This window comes from Heterocephalus glaber, unplaced genomic scaffold (genome assembly GCF_053883595.1).
Source record: "Heterocephalus glaber isolate CG9 unplaced genomic scaffold, H.glaber_assembly_v1.0 deba00001600, whole genome shotgun sequence".
In the NCBI taxonomy this organism is placed as follows: Eukaryota; Metazoa; Chordata; class Mammalia; order Rodentia; family Bathyergidae; genus Heterocephalus; species Heterocephalus glaber.
Genome location: NW_028258372.1, coordinates 7,159,676 through 7,181,015, shown reverse-complemented (window position 1 = coordinate 7,181,015; position 21,340 = coordinate 7,159,676). Strand labels below are relative to the sequence as shown.

Below are 21,340 nucleotides of genomic sequence, written 5' to 3'. Positions count from 1 at the left end.
ATGGTTCCTTGAGATGCCACAAAGCTGTAAACTGAACAATCTTTTTTAAAAACAACTTTATTGAGGTATAATTTATGTACATAATGGCTTTCATTTAAAGTGTTTTGAAATATGCATAGATCTATGAAATTAACAGGACAATCAAGATGCATAATGTTTTCACCAATTCCAAAAGTTGTCGTGACCCCCTTGCAGTCCATCCCCGCTCCATTCTTTAACCCCCAGGGAACCACTGACTTGTTGCTGTCATTGTGGATAAGTTGGCATTTTCTAAAACATCAGATAGAAATAAGTGGTACGTACTCTTTTGTTTCTGTCTTCTTTCACCCAGAATAATTATTCTGAGATTCATCCATGTCACTTAAGTATTGTTTGTTCTTTTTTATGGTTGAATAGTATTCTTTTGTATTGGTGATGATCATGGGAGTGTTTCCATTCTTGACTATCATGGATAAAACTGTTTGTGTAAATATGCCAGGCGTAGTGGTGCACACCTATAACCCCAGCACTCAGATCACTGTGAGTTCCAGGCCAGCCTGGGCTGCATAGCGAGTTAAGGTCAGCCTGAACTGCCCAGTACGACCCTGTCTCAGAAAACAAAACAAAACAAATTTGGGTAATTGTTTTTGTGTGGACTCATTTTCATTTCTCTAAGGTAAGAACCTTGGTGTGGAACTGTTGAGTCAGGTGTTGGTATATTCATCTTCACAAGAAACTGCCTAAAGGTTGTACCATTTCATATTCTTACACTAGCTGTGGATGAGAATTTGATTTTTCCACATCCTCTTTAACACGTGGTGGTGTGTTAAAATACATATAATAAAAAGAAACTTTTTTTATAGTATTGGGGACTGAACCAAGGGCACCCTACTATTGTGCTATATACCCAGCCCCTTTTGTATTTTCTTTTGAGATAATATCTCACTAAATTTCCCAGGCAGGACTTGAACTTGCTATCCTCCTGCCTCAGCCTCTCAAAGTGGTGGGATTAGAGGTGTATGCCACCACACTCAGCTTAACCATCTTTAAGTGGCTTTAAGCTTATTCAATGTTGTGCAACCATCACCAATATACACTTCTAAACTTTTCACCACTCCAAACAAAAATATTGTAACCATTAAGCAATAACTTCTCACTTTACCCATACCCCATAACCTCATTTACTTTTTATCTCTGAATTTTCCTTAGATAGTTCATATAAATGGAACCATATATTTGTTCTTTTGTGTCTGATTTGTGACATTTAGCATGTTTTCAAGATTTATCCAATTCATTAATCTCAATGTGGTTTTGACTTATTTCCATATTGACCAATGTATGAACTTTTTATTATCCATTTGTATATCTTTTTGGAGAAATGTATATATCAGTGTTTTGTCTATTTTTAAATTGGGTTTTTTAAAATTGAGTTTTAGAAGTACTTTATGTATTCTAAATATTAAACCCTTAGCAGATATATGATGTGCACTTTCCCTATTCTTTAGATTCTTTTCTTCATAATGTTTTTTGATGTACAATTTTTTAAAATTTTCTGATCATCAATTTCTTTCATTGTTTGTCTTTTTAGTGCCATATGTTAAGAATCCACTGGCAAATTAAGTTATGGAGATTTAGCCCTATTTTTTTCTTTAGAGAGTTTTATGGATTTAACTCATCTAAGTTGTTGATTCATTTTGAATTTTTTGTGTGTGGTGTGAAGCAGGGGTCCAACTTCATATGCGTGTGAAAATTCTGTTGACTCAGCACCACCTGTTGAGGACAGTATTCTTTCCCCCATTGGACGGACTTGGCACCCTTGTCAAAAATACCCTGGGTAGGGCCGTGGATTTAGCTCAGTGGTTCCACCGCCTGCCTCAAAAGCGCAAGGTCCTGAGTTTGATCCCCAGTACCAAAAACAAAACAAAACAAAAATACCCTGGGCAGATTTTTTCTGCACTCTGAATTCTCTTGTCTGTCTGTCCTTATGGCAGTATCACACTGATGTGATTATTGTACTATGGTAATAAGGTTTAAAATTGGGAAGCATGGGCCTTCCAGCTTTGCTTTTCTTTTTCCAGGCTGTTTTGGCTACTTGGGTCCCCCTGAAATGCCATATAAACTAGATGACTCCTCAAAAAAACAAACAAAAACAAAAATGGTTGCAACTTTGGTGGAAACTGTGAAGATTATTTTGGATAGTTCTGACATCTTTCCCCAGCCTTAAAAAATTTTGAGAATTAATTTTCTAGAGGAAAGCATACACACACACTCAAATAATTTGAGACAAGATCTTGTTAAGTTGCTCAGGCTGGCTTTAAACTTGCAATCCTCCTGCATCAGCCTCCTGAATAGCTGGAATTACAGGCATATGCCACTCACTACATTCAGTCTTTCACCATTATTATATTAGTTGTGTGTTTTTCCTAAGTGCCCTTTGTCATGCTGAAGAAATACCCTTCTATTCCTAGTTTGTTTTTAGGTAAGTTTGAGTTTTTGTCATGTTAACGGTCTTTTCCACATCCATTAAGATAATCATGTGGGGTTTTTCCCCTTGTGCTACCAATGTTACACTGATTTTCTTATGCTGAACTACCTATGCATTACTGGGGAGTAGGGTCAATCTTTTTAGTCATTCTAGTGGGTGCACAGCAGTGGCTCATTAATTTCCATTTTCTTGGTGACTATTAATACTCAGCATCTTTTCATGTGCTCACTGGCCATTGACATATTCTATTTTATACGGAGTCTTCAGCACTTTAAAATTATTTGTCAAAATATTGAATTGTATGAGATCTCTACCTATTCTGGCTATAGGTCTTATCCATTTAAATGTGTTGTAAATATTTTCTCCCAATTATTAGTTTGTTTTTTCATTTTCCTAGCCATGTCCTTTGGAAAGCATGTTTTAAAAGTCTAGTTTATTGATCTTTTTCCTTTTATGTGCTAAGAAATATTTGTTGATTTAAAGGTTACAAGATTTTCTCCTACATTTTCTAGCTGTTTTTGTTTTATACTTTATGTTTCAAATTTTTGTTTGTCATGTGTGAGGTAGAAGTCTATCTTCATGTTTCTCAATTGGATATGCAGTTTTTTCCAGCATTATTATTATTATTTGTTTTGGTATGGGGATTGAACTCGGGTCCTTGTGCTTTCGAGGCAGGTGGTGGAACCACTGAGCTAAACCTCCAGCCCCTTCCCAGCATTATTTGCTGAAAGACTTCCCTTTCCCCCATTGAATTGCCTTGGCTCTTTTGTAGATCATTTGAATGTATACACGTAGTTTTATTTCTGAACTATCTTTTCACTATATTAGTTTGATTACTGTAGCATTATGTCTTCAAAACAGGAAATAGAAGTCTTCCAATTTTGTTTTTACAATTTCATTGGCTATCTTCTAGGTCACCTGCATCTCCCCATTTTAAAATTAAACAATATCTAAAAATTGCTGGGATTTTGGTTGGAATTGTGTCCAGACTGATTTGGAGAAAACTTGATATCTTAACAATACTGAATCTTCCACTTCATGAACAGAATATATTTTTTTCTTCATTGAGGTTATCTTTTCTCTCAGCAATGTCTTTATCAACTTCAATGTACAGGTTTTGCCATTTTGTTAAACTTGTTCATAAGTATTTCATATTTTTGTTCCTAAAACTGCTGCTTTAAATGAAAATTTTTCTTGTAAATTTTTTATTTTCCACTGGTTCATCAACAGTTTGTAGAACTGAATTTTTTTTTTTTTTGGTACCAGGGATCAAATGTGGTACCTTGCACTTGCAAGGTAGGTGGTGGAACCAAGATAAATCCCTGGTTGAAATTTTGTATATTGATCTTACATCCTGTAACCTTGGTAAACTCACTTATTCTAGTTGCATTTTGTAAATGTTTTGGGATTCTCTTCATGAACAATTTTGTCACGGGAAGTTTTCTAATTGGGATCTCTTTCTTTTTCTGCTACAATACCTCCACTATAATACTGAATAGAAACGGTCTTGCCAGGGCTGAGGATTTAGCTCAGTGGCACCGTGCCTGCCTTGCAAGTCCAAGGTCCTGAGTTCAATCCCTGGTAAGGGGGGGATGGTCCTTGCCATTTTCCTGATTTTAGGAAGAAAATCTCTTGGTCTTTCTCCACTAAATATTTACTATTAGCTCTAAGTGTCTCATTAATGCCTTTATCAAGTTGAGAAAGTTCACTTCTAGTTCCAGTTTGCTGAGTTTTTAATATGAAAGGAACATTAAATTACTGTATATTGATATGATCATAAGGATTTTTTAGTTTGTTAAAATAATTACACTGAATGAATTTAGAATATTAAACTCACTGTATTCCTGGGGTAAATCTCATTTAATCATGAGAGTATTATCTTTTTTACATATTTTTAGAACTGATGTACTATGTAAAGAATTATTGTCTAGTTTTTTTTTGGTATGGGGAATTGAACTCAGGACCTCGGATTTGTGAGGCAGGCGGAATGCCACTGAGCTAAACCCCCGGCCTATTGTCTAGTTTTGGTTTTTTTTGGTACCGGGGATCAAACTCCAGACCTTGCACTTGTAAGGCAGGCAGTGGAACCACTGAGCTAAATCCCTGGCCCCTATTGTCTAGTTTTAAAAAAATCTGTGTGTGCATGTTTGCGTGTGTGTGTGTGTATGTGTGTGTGTTTGGGGGGTGTTGGGCCATCAAATTGAGGACCTCATGCACCCTAGGCAACCATTCTACCACTGAGCTACATTCCCAGCTCCTAAGGAATTTTGTGTCTATGTTCAACAGATACTGATTTTCTTACTGTCTGCTTTGGTATCAGAGTAATTCCGGTCTCATGAAAAGAATGATAGTCTCTCTTGAGTACTTTGTAGGTAGGATGGGTATTATGCTTTACTTAAATGACTGACAGAACTTACTGGTGTAGCCATCTTGGACTGCCGTCTTTTTGGTGAGAAAATTTTCACTTCAGGGCAATTCAGACTTTCAATTTTGAAGAAGACTCTTGCAAAGATGATTTCCACTGCTGGAAAACCTGCCATCTATTAATGCTACAAGTGCTAACTAGAAATGAAAAGTACTAATTGCTAGGGCTTTGGCTGTGAGAAAAGATTCCTGTCAAGTTTCCTATCATGTTGCTGTGCAGGTGACCTAGATAGAACTTTACTTTTATTCCTAAAAGTGCATGACATGGTTGGAAAGAATGAACATGACTTTCCACTGCCATGAGTAATATGCTCTGCAGTTTCTTCTCTGTTTTTCCTCTTTGCAAATACATTTCCCTTCCCAGATGCTAACCCTTTAAGCTGGTACCATGCCTTGTCTGCAGCCTCAGTGTGAGGTACATGGTAGGCATTCTGATGTCTCTGAAAGTGCAGACAGTGACCAACACTGTTGCTCATGGTTCTGCACTGATCTCAGGGTGACAAGACACAAGGCTGTGTTCAGGAGTAACTCTTCTTTAATCAGGGCAAAGAGATGACTGGAATTGCTGTACCTTGTCTTTCAGTAGCCTAAACCCAAGGAGCTTAAGTAGTATTAGAATTCCACAAGGAATATCTTAATTTACTGTTGCTTTTCGGTCAGTATATGAGACTCAAATGCTCATCTTTGATGTTATTAAGACAGCAGATGACACTAGAATTTGTGTCACAAATCCTAGATTCATTCTATTCTTTTTTGGGGGGAATACATTGCTGTTTCTCTTTTTTTTGTTGTTACATTGCCCAAGTGCTTCTCAAATTTCTGGGCTCAGGTGATCCTCCTGCCTCAGCCTCATTCTTATTCTTTTTAAAGATGAAGGTAAAATGATAGGATAAAAAGATAATAGGTTTGGGAGTTATTAAGACTTGGATTTGAGGGATATAGCCTTACTTTGCTAGGCACTAAGTGAATAAATACTAAAACACTACAAACACTGCATAAAAGTATTATACAAATACGAGTTAATAATAATTGAGCCCAAAGAAATGAACAGAATTATACAGTTCATGTAATTAGAAAGTTAAAAATTCAGTTTCTCTTTGTGTTGGGAGGTCAGCAAAACAATTAAAAGCTAAAGGATTACTTTGCTCTTTTCCACCTTCTCTCTTTTTCTTCTTAACTCCTACCACTTCCTCTATGCTACGCTCGTTCTTTATCTTCCTGCCATTCCAGCAAGATTAAATTCATACCTGTCTTTAGAAATAAGGCCCACCTTCAAAATTTGAATTCTCTGCACATTTATTACGCAAATTCATAGCTTGAGAAAATAAACCTCCCAGAGGATTTTGATTTTCCAATCTAAAATAATGTATTTTTAGAGTGAATTCAGCTATGCCAGGCAGATGGGGGGTGGTATTTTAGGAGGGGAGCTCTTACTTAGGGACCTATTAGAGTTCCCCAAATGGAAGGCTGTCTACTTGGGGTAAGACGAACTCCTGAAATTATTTTTGCTTTAAAGCAATTTTTCTCAACACCTAGAAGTTCAAATAAACTCTCTAAGACACTTTGTTGGTACAGACTTTAAATTACAAGCTTGATTTGATACCCTCAAATACAGTTCTTAAGGAAGGTTAGTTACAAATAGCTGTCGTTACTTTCGAGAAGAAATTACATTTTGGTAAAACTGGAATATTTTTATGCGTGAGATAACAATCCTTTCATCATCAGGTAGAATTACTCTAATTCATGCAATAAATGACTATTACATTTTAAAAAGTTGCACTAAATTTTCTGGGTGAGACTTCATGCCTATTTTAAGTCAAGGCATCACTGTGCTCCTGAGCTCACACTGTCCCCAGACGTGGTGTGCTCACCCATGGCCTCGAGACACAGCTGGGCCCCTGATTAGCCAGGGAACCTCCATTCTTTCACTCCAATGTGAAGCTTCCCAGGAAATCTTGGGTTCCAGAAAAACTGGCTGGGTGGTATATATAGGAAAATACAACACCAGACATTATATACAACTGACAGTAAACAGGAGGGAAATTTTAACTTTTTGACATAAAGTAAACAGAAAAAAGGATCACCGAATTCTTGCAACTAGAAATTACGAGGGTAAAGGAGAAAAAGTTTGTCTATAACGAGGGGGCCCTTACAGTAGAACTTGTGAGGGTCTTTTATAGAACCACTTACGATAGTACCGTGGACATGTTACATATTTTACATACAGTTTGAGTATAAATTCTTAAAATTTATAATAGAACATTAAAATAATCTTCTAAGAAAATCAGCCTTAAGTATAAGGAATTTAAATTTCATTGTCTTGTACACTTCTAAATAAATATCTTTGATCTATAACCATTGAAAATATTACAGTTTGTGGTGACATGATAGAGACAAGTCAAACAGTATTATTATAAGTGAAAATGAGGGCCGTGATTTAGCTCAGTGGTTTCGCCGCCTGCTGTGCAAGTGCAAGGACCCGAGTTTGATCCTTGGTACCAAAAAGAAAAAAATCAAACAAATAAGTGAAAATGAAACATCAATTTAAAAATAAACAAGCCTAAAAACACACTGAACTGAAATTGTAGAAAATCAAAACACTAAGTACATAATAATTAAATATCTAGCACTGGGATAATAACCAAATACATGCTCAGCAACACACTTTCAACTTATATAAAAAGCCCTTTAAATTTTATGTCTAGATAAATAAGCAAAAGCACAAAAGGAGATACTGTACCAGCCAGTAACAACTAGAAATCAATGCCTGCCTTTTTCTTTCAAATGAACCTAACAGAGAAACAGGAAATAATGATCACTTGCTAAAAAATTATAATTTATGTTTTTTTTTTAATGCCATCTACAATATAAAAAAAGTCAAAGCAAGGCTTCCCAAATATTAGACCACTGTACCTTAAATAAGGAAAGGTCACCTAACTGACAGACTTAAACAAAAACTAGACATTTGCCTATTTAAGGTATGACTGAATTTCTGCTTAATGACCCCACTATGTGGTCCATATCACGCCCATGATATGAATGCACAACCAAAACATCTGAATGCATGATCTGCAAAGACTGATTTGCATGCCAAAGTACTGCTTTACTTTACATAAGACCAGAATTAAAGCATATATAGCAGGAATTATATCTTATTTATGTTCATATTCTGGTTTTTAGATTCTTAGACCTTGATAGGTGCTCAATAAGAGTTTGCTGAATTGAGTCCAGCATTCATCACTTCAGGAAGCACTGAATCCATTGTGAAACTGTGGTCTGAGACTCAGGGAGAGCTCTTTAATTTGCCTTCAGGCCTGTGATTAATTTCTCGATACCCAATCAAGTTAACTGCCACATATCTGTCACAGTTTTTCATTTCGGGGCCAACATTTCTATAGTTCATCTATTCCACAATTAAACTTTCTTCAAAGATTTGTGCCTGCACATCATAGTAAAGTTAAAAGAATAAAGATAATTTGTTATTCTATGTTGGATATTTGCTTCAGATAATTGCTTAAAGCACACGCACACACACAAATGAAGAACAGAATCTGGAAATAATGCAAGAAGCCTAAATTACACAGCTCTCAAAGTTAACTAAAAATAACACTGAAATCATAAATTAACCACTGTTGGTCATAAACAACTTATTGCGTGATGGCTGGAAGCAATGCCTAAGGACTGAGAGATGTAAAACAGAAGTGTCCTTTCACTTTTGGCTTGATAAAGTAGCTAAAAATAGTGCATTTCCAAGACTGCCCTGCATATTCCCCTCAGTGTACTCATTACACTAGGAAGCAGTGAGGGGGAAATGAACACACTCACTCCCCAAAGACCACTTCCACAGTCCACAATGCTTAGATCAATATTTGCCTTGTCATGTGGGTTATTCTGAGAAAGTTCCTCTGGTCGTCACTTAAAAAGTGGCTGTTTTTGATGTCCTTGGGTCCTTGCTGGAAGAAAAGGGGGGATGTTTCAGAACTCCTGAAATAAAAGCTGCTGAGCAAGTTTCACATCTTTCACTCTCACTGCCAACATGCTTGTCCTCTTGAATGGTGCTAGGAGAGGTAGACCCAGTGTTTAAGTTCTGCCATTCCCTGCAGGAGCTTTGTGTAATAGAAGTCCATGTTGTCTGCAAAGTCTGTACAAACAGGTGACTCCATGTCCCCCACAGTGCAATATAATGCAGTTCCTCCAACGCTAAGGAAAACTGTTGCTATGCATAGCAAGATCAATAAAATACAGGAGCCACCTCCGACTTCATCTGCAAACATGAGAACAGAGAGAGGTTGATTTTTATCAAAATGGAAATCCTAGTGCCTGCTGTCTTCTCGCTGATTAAGACAATGGTAATGTTAGTCCTCGAGATCAGGACACACAGCCAGAGAACATGTGCCGCCAAGGACTCAGCAAAGATCTGCAGATCAGCTACTACAAAGATTCACACCAGCAAAGCTTGTGAATGCCAAAATGAAAATCAGCTAATCTGTATAATGCATATCACTCCATGAGAAAGAAGAAAAATGGCAGCACTCCTCTCACATGCGCGTGGTCATTATTTTTACCACTACAGCCGCACTATACAGTATCTTGGGAGTTCACATCATGGGACTACCTTAAATAAGGTCAATTTTATATTCAAGAATAAAAATGCCCTCCATGGTGGATCTTATGTGCATCCTAGTGATAGTCACTATTTTTATTGAGTGCAGTAGTGAAGTTCTGGCTAGCATACTGATTTCTTTTAGTTCTAGTTAGCAACTCTGATAGGTTTGTGTTTTTTTGTTGTTGTTTTTTTTTTTGGTACCGGGGATTGAACTCGGGTCCTCGAGCTTGAGCAGCAGGCGGAGAAACCGCTGAGCTAAATCCCTGGCCCTGATACATTTGTCTTTATAAAAATATCCATCCATATCAGTCTTTCGATATTGAGGAAAATAACCATTCTTTGGTTGGAAATGTCAATGATCACTCATAATTTAAGAAAAATAAAAAAATACTTTAGAAAGGCTGAACAGTTTTATCATCTGCAGCACAAGAAGGATGTGTGGAAACCTTCAGGGAAAGTAACTTGGCAACATCTACCGAAGTTTAAAATGAATTATTCTCCAGACTGACACTTTAGAACATGAAATAGTGTTAATTGAATGCAACACTGAGACAAACAGATGCAAGCCAGGACTGTCTCAGGCCCACTGGGACGTGTGGTCTCAATGTTCAGCACACCAAGTCCACTTTTAGGAACTGTTCTACAGAATTCTGCCACACACAAAATCGTATCTATAAGCTTGGTCACCGCAGCAGAGTTTGTTATAACAAAAATCTGGGAACAACCCTGTTAGTCCAGTTAAAATGGAATAGTTTGATTATGGGACATTTATGTAATGGAACACTACAATTATTTAACAGAATGAAGTAATTTAATATGTTATCTCACAGAAAGATGTACATGATTCTTGATCAAAATTTTAAAATGTTATCTAATAGTATAAGGAACTCATTTGTATTTAAAAAAACAAGACATGCTTATGTGTCAGTGTGTGTACACATAGATATGCACACATATACACAGAACACATCTTAAGAGAATAAAAAACTTCACCCAGTGCTCAGGGAAGGAGAATGGAAGAGCTGTGGGACTTATACCTTTCATTTTACATTACTCTTTGAATTCTTTTGTGATTAGCATATATTATTTTTATGATAAGAAACATTTTATAAAACCTAATCTATACAAAGAGACCATACACCTTACTTGGAAGCTTTTTTTTTTTGGTACTGAGGATCGAACTCAAGACCTTACACTTGCCAGGTAGCAGCGGTACCACTGAGCTATACCCTTGGCCCGGCCAGGGATTTTGCTCAGTGGTACAATCACCTGCCTTGCAAGTGCAAGGTCCCGAGTTCAATCCCCGGTACCAAAAACAAAACAAAAGTGGCCTAAAGAGACCCTCGGCCCCTCAGAAGCTTTTACAGTAATACATGGAATAAAGTCTCCCTGTAAAAATTCAAGCACAAAAGTATCTAAGAATCTAATTCTCCCATTCCAGAGGTAAATACTGTTAAAGTTGGTGTGTATCCTTCCAGGTCAAACATAAATGATTTTAGGACTTTTAAACAAATGCAATTATATACTCATATGGCTCTGTGATTTACATTTAAAAATAGAGAAAGAAGAAATCACTGAAGAGGACATATTTGCAATTCATAAATATTCCACCATAAAGGAAGAATATTAGTTGGCCACTGAAAATAAAACAAAACTAGCAAACTCATTAAAAAACAAAAAAGAAGAGAACTACTGGATTAAGGAACAAATGAGCTCTCCACACTGAGGCTACCTATAGGACAGGGAGACCATGAACTGAATTTTGCAACTTGATCACTTATTTCAGGAAAAATGCTTCAAAATAATTTAAGATGATGGTTTGATTTTATGTTTCTTTCTGAGACAATAAAGCAACTAAATTCAAATGTTCTTTTACAAATCGTGTTAACAATCATATAGCCTCAGCCTTCCAGAGTACAAGAAATTCATTTGTTCAGCAAACTGAAGGCGCAGGGCTGAGCATTTTACCTTGATCCAAATTATCATCTATTTCTTGGAATCTTACTCTTCGCTTAGATGGTTTCTGGTGCATTTGGGCAGGATGATCTCCTACAGAATCATTCCTCTTCTTTAATATAGACACCAGTCCTTCAGCAGGAACAACCTGTCAAAAATTGTAAGAACCAGTTGTTGTATTAAGGTGGGATGTTCCAAAGATATTTTACATGTAACTGCAAAAAAGGCTAACAGAGAATTTGAATCTTATAAGTATACCCAATTCTTATTTTTTAAAAATCACAATTATCAAAATCTAACTTTCACTTCCATGCAGGTGACTGACAAATACAGAAGTTTAAACCCACAACTTCTTTTCTCGACCCCTGAACTGACTCAGGGACAGGTGGTGTGAACAGGGTGCAGCAGACTGGACATCAGAAGACTTCCTTTAACTACTTTGCTTTGTAGCTGAACCGTCCCAAAGTTGTTTGTAAAATGATAACTTATAGCCTGTCTTGCTTAATTATTAGTGCTGGGTTTATTTTTATAAATAAAATTTAATTGGTCACAAGTTAAGCCCTTCATCTACTTATCATGCAGGGCTGCTTTTGGCCTAGAGTGGTGGGAATGAATAATTGCAATAGACCATAAAGCCTAACATATTTATGATTTGACCCTTCATGGAAGAAGTTCGCTGTCAAACTCTTCTTCAGTTCCCCACCGCTAGTCCTCTCTATATCCTAGCTTCTAGGTTTCACTGGGCCATCTCTTTCCTCCTTGCCCTTCTTATCTAAAAGCAAAAAACCTTTGCCATTTAGGAGATAAAAGACTCCAAAGTGGGAAAGGAAACAGTCATTCAGAGGCGTTGACTTGTGAGTGGGCTGCTGACTTCAAGCTACAGGTGATGACATAGATGGGCATTGTGGGCCCAACACTGTGGGTGACAGTGACTTCCCTGAGTCAGATGACTCTACGCTGAGGACTGCCTGTTATGTCATTTATCTGATCAATGCATAAAATACTTAATGTGATTTTCAGTTACTGTCAGTAATCTCTGATAATGTGCTATGTATAAGTATTATAGATTCTATTAGTTCTTTTAATAACTCAGGGCTTTTAGGGCCAAATAATTGCAGATAGTCTGCTACTTAGCTTCTCTGAACATGGATCTAGAGAAATCATTTTCGGAAAAACAAAAAAATCAATAAGCCAGCAATTTATTCTTTTTATAGGAAATACGTATTTCAGGTGTCCTTGTTCTGAGAAAATGAAAGCACTTCAGTAACAGTAAAATGCCAAGTACAAATATGTAAAGAAATAGTCTTTTAAATCTCTCTTTAGAAAGCAACAATATCAAGAACTCCTTCATACAACAGGGAACAATGATTACAAGCACCCTGCTGAAACAGAGAAGGGAAGAAAACCTAGTAAGCTTCTAAAACTCAAGAGATGGAAAACAAAGTAATTTTAATGAGTACATAACTACTACTACTAAAGATGTATCATTGGTATTCTATTTTTATTAAATTGTAGAAGGGAGAAAGAGCTTATAGATTCAGTCAGTATTTCTCCATAAATTAAAGTCATCCATTTACTAACAATGAATTCACCTGCCATAGGAGTTTTTTTGTTTGACATGAGGTGTGACTATGTTGTCCATCTTGGTCCTAAATCCAAGACTCAAGCAATTCTTTTACCCCAGCCTCCACAGAGTAGCTGAGACTGTAGGCACAGGCCACTGGACCAGCCACCACAGAAGGGTTGTTTTCTGGGGTTTTTTCAGTGTTAAAGATTGACCCTAGGCCCTGTGCATGCCCAGGTAAGCTAAGGTGCTCGGTCTTTGTTTTTATAATACTGAGGATGAAGCTCAGGGGTGCTCTCCCACTGAGCTAAATCCTTGGCCTTTATTTTTTGAGACAGAGAATTGCTAAATTACCCAGGCTGGTCTTGAAATTGTGATCCTCCTGCTTCAGCCTTCTGAGTAACTGGGACTACAGGTGTATGTCACTGTGCCTAGCTTAAGGAGCTGTTTTAACTTAGAAAAAAAGTCCTATCAAGAGAAGTTCTAAGAATGAGCCCCAGAGTGGCAATACTACTAATCTTTGTGATATGAATTTTGAGTCTGTAAATTCAAGAAACAAATGCAAGTAATAAATCAAATGATATCGCAAGTACAAATAAGTGGGTGCTGACAGAAGCTCCTGAAGTCCTCTGGAAAGGCACAGAATGTGCCACTTGGGCTCTGTGTGGGTCCCTACCTTGGCTTCTGCTTGGCTTGAGCAGGGTGTTTGGCTCTGGAAGCCCACTGTTAAGGGACATGAGCCTTATCAGGTGACTCCATCTTATCTATGATGGTAGCAATGAGCTTGGACAATTTTTTGAAAGAGGACACAAAGAGACAGAATATGAGAAATTATAGTTGTGTGGATGGATCAACATTTTGTTTTGACCCCTCCTGCCCCTCTTGCCTTAATTCATGGATAAAATTCTATGTTCACTCTCCGTGCCTCATTCAAAATCTTTGTTTCAAGGAAGCCTGCCCCGGGGTCTGAAGTAAAGGATGATGCTCTTTTCCATTAGGCCCTCAGTCTTGCTTAGGGATCTTTTCTAGGTCTTTCTTTCTTTTGCAACTGCCTTCTGGTCTTCTGGCCCATGGATGGAGAATAAGAGACAATGCGACCAAACTGAGGAGCACAGGAGATGCCAGTCAAGGGGAAACTCTTAGGTCAGGAGGTGTGACACATAAGATTTGTCCTTTTTTGTTTCTGTAAGGGCTTAGAGCAGAGGTCCTGGACCTATGCCTAATACCAAAGTCCTACTTACTACATCAGGGCACTTGGATAAAACGAGCAAGAAATGATGGTTAGTGGGGTTTGCCTTCATTCCATGGTTGAAGAGCAAGTAGGCTAAAGCGAGGTCAGGGTCAGTCTCAGTAATTAAAGTATCACTAAAAGCTAGGGGTTTCTAAATAGATTGGGCAACTGATTTAGAACACATAGCAATGTGTCTTCTTCAAACTGTTCTTTGAAGGTCATGTCTGCCCTCATTGCCATAATGTCAGTATGAAATGATGAGTAATTTCACCTGATTGTGGGCACACACACCGGTAATCTTAGCACTCTCAGAGGCTGAGGCTGAAGGATCTCAAGTTTGAACTCAGCCCAGGCAACTTAGTGACTTAGTGAAACTGTGTTTCCAAATTAAAAATAAACAAAGGTCTGGGGATGTAGCTCAACGTGAAGGCCCTGAGTTCAATCTCCAGTAACAAAATATGATTAAGAATTTTTAATTAGGTAACTAAATTATTCTTTGGTGCTAGGGCCTGATGCCTGCTCGAAAAGATGAAGTGTTTTTTTTTTTAAATGAAGATTTTTTAAATTTAAAAAATACAGCTTTTCAACTACATTTAATTTCCCAATTCAATTAGCAAATTGCTCTCATGCCCAAAGAAAATATACCAAGTCCTTCTACTGAAAACAAAAAGAATGGCTGGGCTATAATTAAAATAATTGTTACTGGTGACACTCTATGAATAAATGGTGAGCTTAAAAAAACCCCATCTGGCCTAGACTTTATATTTGCAAATAAATAGCTTTTCTTATACTTCCCCTCAAACATCAACCATCTTAAACAGCATATTCAGAATGAACTGGTTATATAAACAAAATTATTTTGCAATTCTACTGGAACAGTAATTCCTAATATGGAAAATATTCAGAATACACTGCTATTAGAAGTGCCTCATGGCAGGATTAAAAGAGAAAACAGACACTAAATATTCTTTAATGATATTGGCTTCAATCAGTCTAGATCTTCAAGGGTGGTAAATTTTGAATAAGAACACATGCTTGAAAATTAACTTGGCTGGGTGTGGTGGTGGACACCTGTAATCCCAGCGCATGGGAGATGAGGCAGGAGGATCACTATGAGTTCAAGGCTGCATGATGAGTTTAAGGCCAGCCTGAACTACAGAGCGAGACCCTGCCTCAAAAAAAAAAAAAAAAAAAAAAGCGCTGGGGATGTAAGCTCAGTGGTACCCCGCCTGCCTCGAAAGCACAAGGTTCTGAGTTTAATCCCCAGTACCCAAAAAACAAAACCAAACAAAGCTTGAAAATGAACATTCATAAATCATATCAGCTTATAATAAACACCTTAAATACCAACGATTTCACTGTAGAAATACATGTCAGATTTATCCCTAGCACTCCTAGCGGAAAAAAAAACGAGGGATAAGCTAGGGATGTAGCTCTGGGGCAGAGCACTTACCTTGCTTGTACAAGGAAGGCCTTGCATTCCATCCCCAGGAATGTCAAAAAAAAAAAAAAATAAAGTAAAAACATGTGAAAGTGTGCTCAGTGAACTAGCTGTAGGTTCCATAAGAACTGTCGTTTACTGAACGTGCATACTCCATGTTTTTACATGCAGTCACATTCGATCTCTGCTACCTCTTTTGCCTGCACTATTAGCCCTACTTTACAAATGAAGAAGCAAAACTTAAAAGAGCTTGACCAACTTGATTAAGCTTGTGGTATCAGTAACTAGCAGAGTTTGAGCACAAACTAGAGATTAAACATCTTATTTCTCTCATGTGAAAAGGGCTTATTTTTAATGAGTATTAAAATTTTTTGTGTGTCATGTTTTTGTTACAACTAAAGTGAGATGAACAGAACTTTCCAATTAGACTAATAATATTTTTGTCTTTCCAAACTAACTTATGCATCTACCAAATATTCTAGCCTTACATATCTCTCCATTTAAGAGATACTTACATAAGAAAAAGAGAGCCAGGTCTTTTGCCAAAGGGAAGGGGACGAACAGAGGGAAGGAGAAGGGTGAGAAGGAGGAAGGCATGAAAAAGAGCATTAAGATGTGTTACGTACTTGTACCGTTCCCCATAAGGAATATAATCATCATGTATTACAAACATGTAATTACAAAAGAAAAGGATTAAACTTAAGAGCTGGCTGTGGTGCCTAATACCTACAATGCCTATAATCCCGGCTACTCTGGGGGCTGAGGCAAAAGGTCCACAAATCCAAGCCCAGCCTGGGCAATTTGGCAAGACTTTGTCTCAAAATAAAACTTTGAAAAAGAGCTAAAGATGTAGCTCAGTTATAAAGAGATTGTCTAGCATGCCCAGAGTTCAGGGAGATGCCAATTTAAACTATTAGCTAAATTTGTCAATCTAAAGACATGGGGGAGGTGATAATTGCATCAAAGATCTTTTGTGGAGGCAGATTAATGACATGGCTACTACTATAGCAAACTGAAAGGACAACTCACAGCTGGACCCAAGGTGACTGCTGTTCGAAGGAAAGCATCTGCCATAAAGAAACAGTGTTCATCTTGGACCCACAATGCTGAATCTTAGAACAATGCAGTAAGAAGAGAGTGCAAAATAGGAAAAAACAAATTATATCTAAGTACATCAATGTCAAATGTTTTTGTTAAAATAGGAGTTTTATAATGTATCTAAGTTTGTAGATTAGGCATTGTCTTATGTTTTTATAATTTGTTTTGCTTGCTGAAAGGGACAGTTTACTAAGTAAAAAATAGGGAAAGAAATGGTAAGAATGTCAGATACCATGACACTTTAATCTCCAGAAAATTGTTTAAATAGCTGCTAGTTCCTTTACTTTACCTCTCCCTCCCCCTCCTGAAATTACTTCACAGCCTTTACCAGTATTTCAAACTACACTGTTTATTTTATATGAACTTGTTTATTCTTGAAGGCAGGGACTTCATCTGTGTTCACCGCTGTCTCCCCAGTTTCTACCACACAGATGTTCGATAAGTACGACAAAGAGTAAATGAATATACAAAGAAAGAATTGACATACAGACAGGAACTAGCATATTCTTATTTGAAAAATGTAGCTTTGCCTGAAAATAATCAAAACCAAATCTGTTCTTAAAGGTTATTTATTTTTCTAAGTGAACTGGGGGGAGCCTTATTGAGTAGAATGGCTATTTACAATGGTCTACGTTGGTTTTGTACAAAGATATATTCAACAGGATCCCTACCCTTAAGGCATTTGTAATCTGGTGCTGAAAACAGTATGTGTAGGTCCTATAATTACAGAGAGAAAGTGTGGCTGGACAAAACTTTAGGGGGATGACACCCAGCTCCTCCCTTGCTGATGTTCTGAATAGCGGTTCCAAAGGAACAAGCACGGACTCCAGTCACCAAGAACATGGCAGCAGCTGGCACTCACTGAGTACTGACCATGAGCCAGCCACTGCACTTGGCACTTTACATGCTAAAAAGACGTGGCTTATATGTTAAGGATCAGGAAGAAACAGATGTGGGAAGAAGATTCATCACCCCAGAGCAGAACTAATGTAACACAGAAGGCAAAGAGCCGGGGTGACAATGTGCAAGGTGCATCTGGGAGGCTGCAGGGGACCAGTCTGACTGCAGTACAGGTACAGACTGAGAATAAAGGACAGCAGGACACGATGCTGGAAAGGTAGAGTGGGTGAGATAACGAGGAGTCCTAAATATGCAGCCAAGTCGTGCTGTACAGTAAGTACCCTGAGGTTACAGGGAGCCATGGGAAGGGACCGGCAATGTAAAGAGCATTTTAGAGCAGGCTGTGTGTTAGATGGAGACCTCAGGTGTATCTGACTTAGAATATTTTTAAACAATGAATACTTCTAGGCGAGGCATGGAAACCTCCCTATGACTCTACATCCAAGTCATTTCATTTATTTCCATTACTTACGTAGCCGGCTCTTTCAGATAGCAGATTGAGACTCCAGGTTTATACAGTGATTGTGTAAGATCATTTGACAGGGGGGAGATGAAACAAAGGATGGGGAAACTTATGAGGTGGCTCTTGGAAAAGTCCAGGATGAGGCAGTAAAGGTGAGTATTATATGGGCCGGGGATTTAGCTCAGTAGTTCCGGCGCCTGCCTCACAAGTGCCAAGGTCCCGAGTTCAATCCCCGGTACCAAAAAAAAAAAAAGATGAGTATTATAAAAGTGACTAAAAGGAAAGAGAAAGATAGCCACAAGAAACATGACAATCAAGAGACGCATTAACTAGAAAATGTAAAGGGTGTGATAAAAACAGAAAGCAAAGATAATGCCACCTGGCACAAATTAAAATAGGCAACCTTGGGTTTTCTCCCCACTAGACAGTGCAAGGTTATGCCTCCCCACCCTCCATTTCGTGTGACACAGGAGATCTGAAGACACCCAAGTTAACACTGCCAATCTAGATAGAGGAGGGGCATGAGCCACCCCTATCCAGATTAAAAAGTCCCAAGCATTACAGATGTGGCTTCTTCATCACCTTTTAGAAGTAACAAAATCTGAGAAAAATCACTTGGCTCTGAAGCACTTGGTTTGTTACATATACATTTATACAAATAGATTATTTGTATTAACACATACATGTTAATGAAGAAAAATGAATAATTTTCATATGACAAGTCATGTTAAACTCTGCTCACATGGGGATCTCTGAAATACTATAATTATTTTCAAATTCTTTTGGGGGGGGTCCTGGCTGGTTGATTTTGTAGTTATTGTTTGTTTTAGAGATGAGGTCTTGCTATGTTGCCCAGATTGGTTTCTACTCCCTGCCTCAGCCTTCTGAGTACCTGGGGCACAAGGATCACTCAAGCCCAGGAGTTCGAGACCAGCCTGTGGAACACAGAGAGATCCTATCACCTTTAAAAAAAGAAAAAGGTTAGTTTTTGTAAAATTTATCCACTATTCAACCTGCACATCACTTATTAACTTATTTAGAACACAAAAAAATCTCTCTTACTCCTATGAGCTGAGTGGGCTTTTATTACAAGCATGAGGTTGGGCCACATGTCACTTTGAATTTTGTAGCACATTTCTTTCATCAAATTTTGATGCTAGAAGTTCTAAGTCTTAGGCTACAGGACAGAACAGCTGCAGTTTAAAGTAAGAGTTCTACAACTCCTCTAGCTTCCAGAACCAACCAAATCAACGATTTGCTTGTACTACTAGGTCCCTGGGCAAAGGGAGTTAAGTTCCTGACAATGAAATAATCATGTTAGTATACCATGAATATTGCAATAAAATTTCATCTTTCACCAAGAACTGCAACACCCAAATTCAGCAAAAAGCCAAAACATCCGAAGTCAGATGGCTGTGAGATTGCAGGAGCTCTGTGTGATGTCCTTAGCTGTGTTTTCACTCACCGTATCTGTAATGTTACGGTGTAACAGAGACCCAAGGTCCTACTTTATCAGTGTGTCCTTTCCAGCTGCTCAAGCTACCCCTCCTTCCCTAGTCTCCCGTACTTTCTAACTCTGCCTGATAAATCTTCCTATGCCTCACACTGACATGTCCTGAAATTCTTTTTCCATGATGAGAGTTAATACACCTATTCCTCAGGGCACAGTAAGGTGCCCAACTCCTCTCTGGGGACTTCCTCAGACCCTGTGTGGTGACGATAACACTCACATAGAAGCCACTCATAAAAATTACTGAATAAGGCAATGAGTGACTCTAACTTGCTGACACTGCACAAGCGGTAAAGCACTTCCTTAAAAATCTATGATATGTGCCCGGCAATGGTGGTGTGCACCTGTAATCCTCAGGAAGCGGAGGCAGGAGGATTGCCATTGAGTTCAAGGCCAGCCCGGGCTACATAGTGAGTTTGAGGCCAGATTGAACTACATAGTGAGACACTGTGTCAAAAAAAACCCCATAACACAAAATCTACGAAATGAAGATAGATGTTTTGATACTTTTTTAAAACAGTAGAAACTATACTTTTGATAATGATATGTCAGTTCTTTTTTATATAAGAAAGAAGAGCAATGCTTCATACTAAGCTATAACTTAGCAAAGTTCTTCCTGGATCTGAAAAAGCTTACCAGCCCTAGACAAGTCTCATTTGTACATGTCTACGTTAACAAATATAACAGACATTTTAGTTCCTTATGAGGTTTCTGTGAAAATTATTTCATTGCATGTGATGAATCTAACTGTGTAAACTAACACAACAAAATGAGTGCTTTGACTGGACTGGGCAGGTTATCAAAACCAAGTTCCCCTAGAACCACAGCTGAGCAATGAAGAAGTGGCAAGAAAATGAAAGTAGAGATCACAAAATGGGAAAACCTGGCAAAGAAAGAACATCCCCAGGTGTTCTACCACAAACACAGTGGTAGAGAAAGCTCTAAGCAAAGCTCTAAGTATCTGTGGGTGCAGAAAGACAACCCAGGAGGACTAACGGACCACACAGCAGCGTCTGGAGGGGTGGAGGCCACGGGCTTGGGTGCCTTAGTGGTTCCCGAAGGCACGAAAAGTCCTAGTCAGACCTATTATCTAGTTACTAAGAAATTATACTCACAAAAGGAGGAAAGAATGAAACATATTTCAGAAACAATTCTATTAGCCAAGCGTGACAGCTGAGAGCCCTCAAAAGATCAAGAACTTCATCTGGTTGCTCAGTATATTCTTAGCACCAGACAGGGAAGACTCTTGATAAAATTTTACTAAAATCACAAAACACAAAAATGTTTGGATTAAAAAGATATATTTTTACTTAAATTTAAAAAAATTTTGTTAGAGTCTAATTTTAAAAAATCTAAAATTAGGGGTTGGGGATGTAGTACAGTGGTAGAGAACTCGCCTGGCATATACAAGGCCCTCAGTCTGAGTGCCAGTACCAAAAACTGGAAAAAAAAAATTACATGTTTTCACTTACAAGCAAACCCATTATTACTTGCATATTTTATTTAACCCAAAACCTCATTCTTAAGGTAATATATTAAGGAAGTAGTAAGCATTAGTGATTTTTAGTTCTGAAACTTTAAAAACTATTTTGCTGGGCTGGGATGTAGTTCCACAGTAGTATTTTCTTAGTATGTGTATGGCTCTGGGCTCAGTCCCCAGTGCCACAAAAAACAAAAGCTCTT

General features: G+C 37.9%; 1 protein-coding gene across 4 annotated transcripts in view; it reads right to left on the bottom strand.

Moving 5' to 3' along the window:
* Positions 1–39: 39 nt before the first annotated feature.
* Cnst (consortin, connexin sorting protein) overlaps positions 40–21,340 on the bottom strand; it is a 102,859-nt gene continuing 81,558 nt past the window's right edge. For all 4 annotated transcript variants that reach the window (XM_021265501.2, XM_004853486.4, XM_021265502.2 and 1 more), the window contains 2 exons: positions 11,463–11,598; positions 40–9,152 (listed from right to left, as the gene is read on the bottom strand). In XM_021265501.2, coding sequence (XP_021121160.1) covers positions 8,947–9,152; positions 11,463–11,598 — 342 coding nt within the window. In that variant the 3' untranslated portion in view covers positions 40–8,946. The remainder of the gene's footprint in view (positions 9,153–11,462; positions 11,599–21,340) is intronic.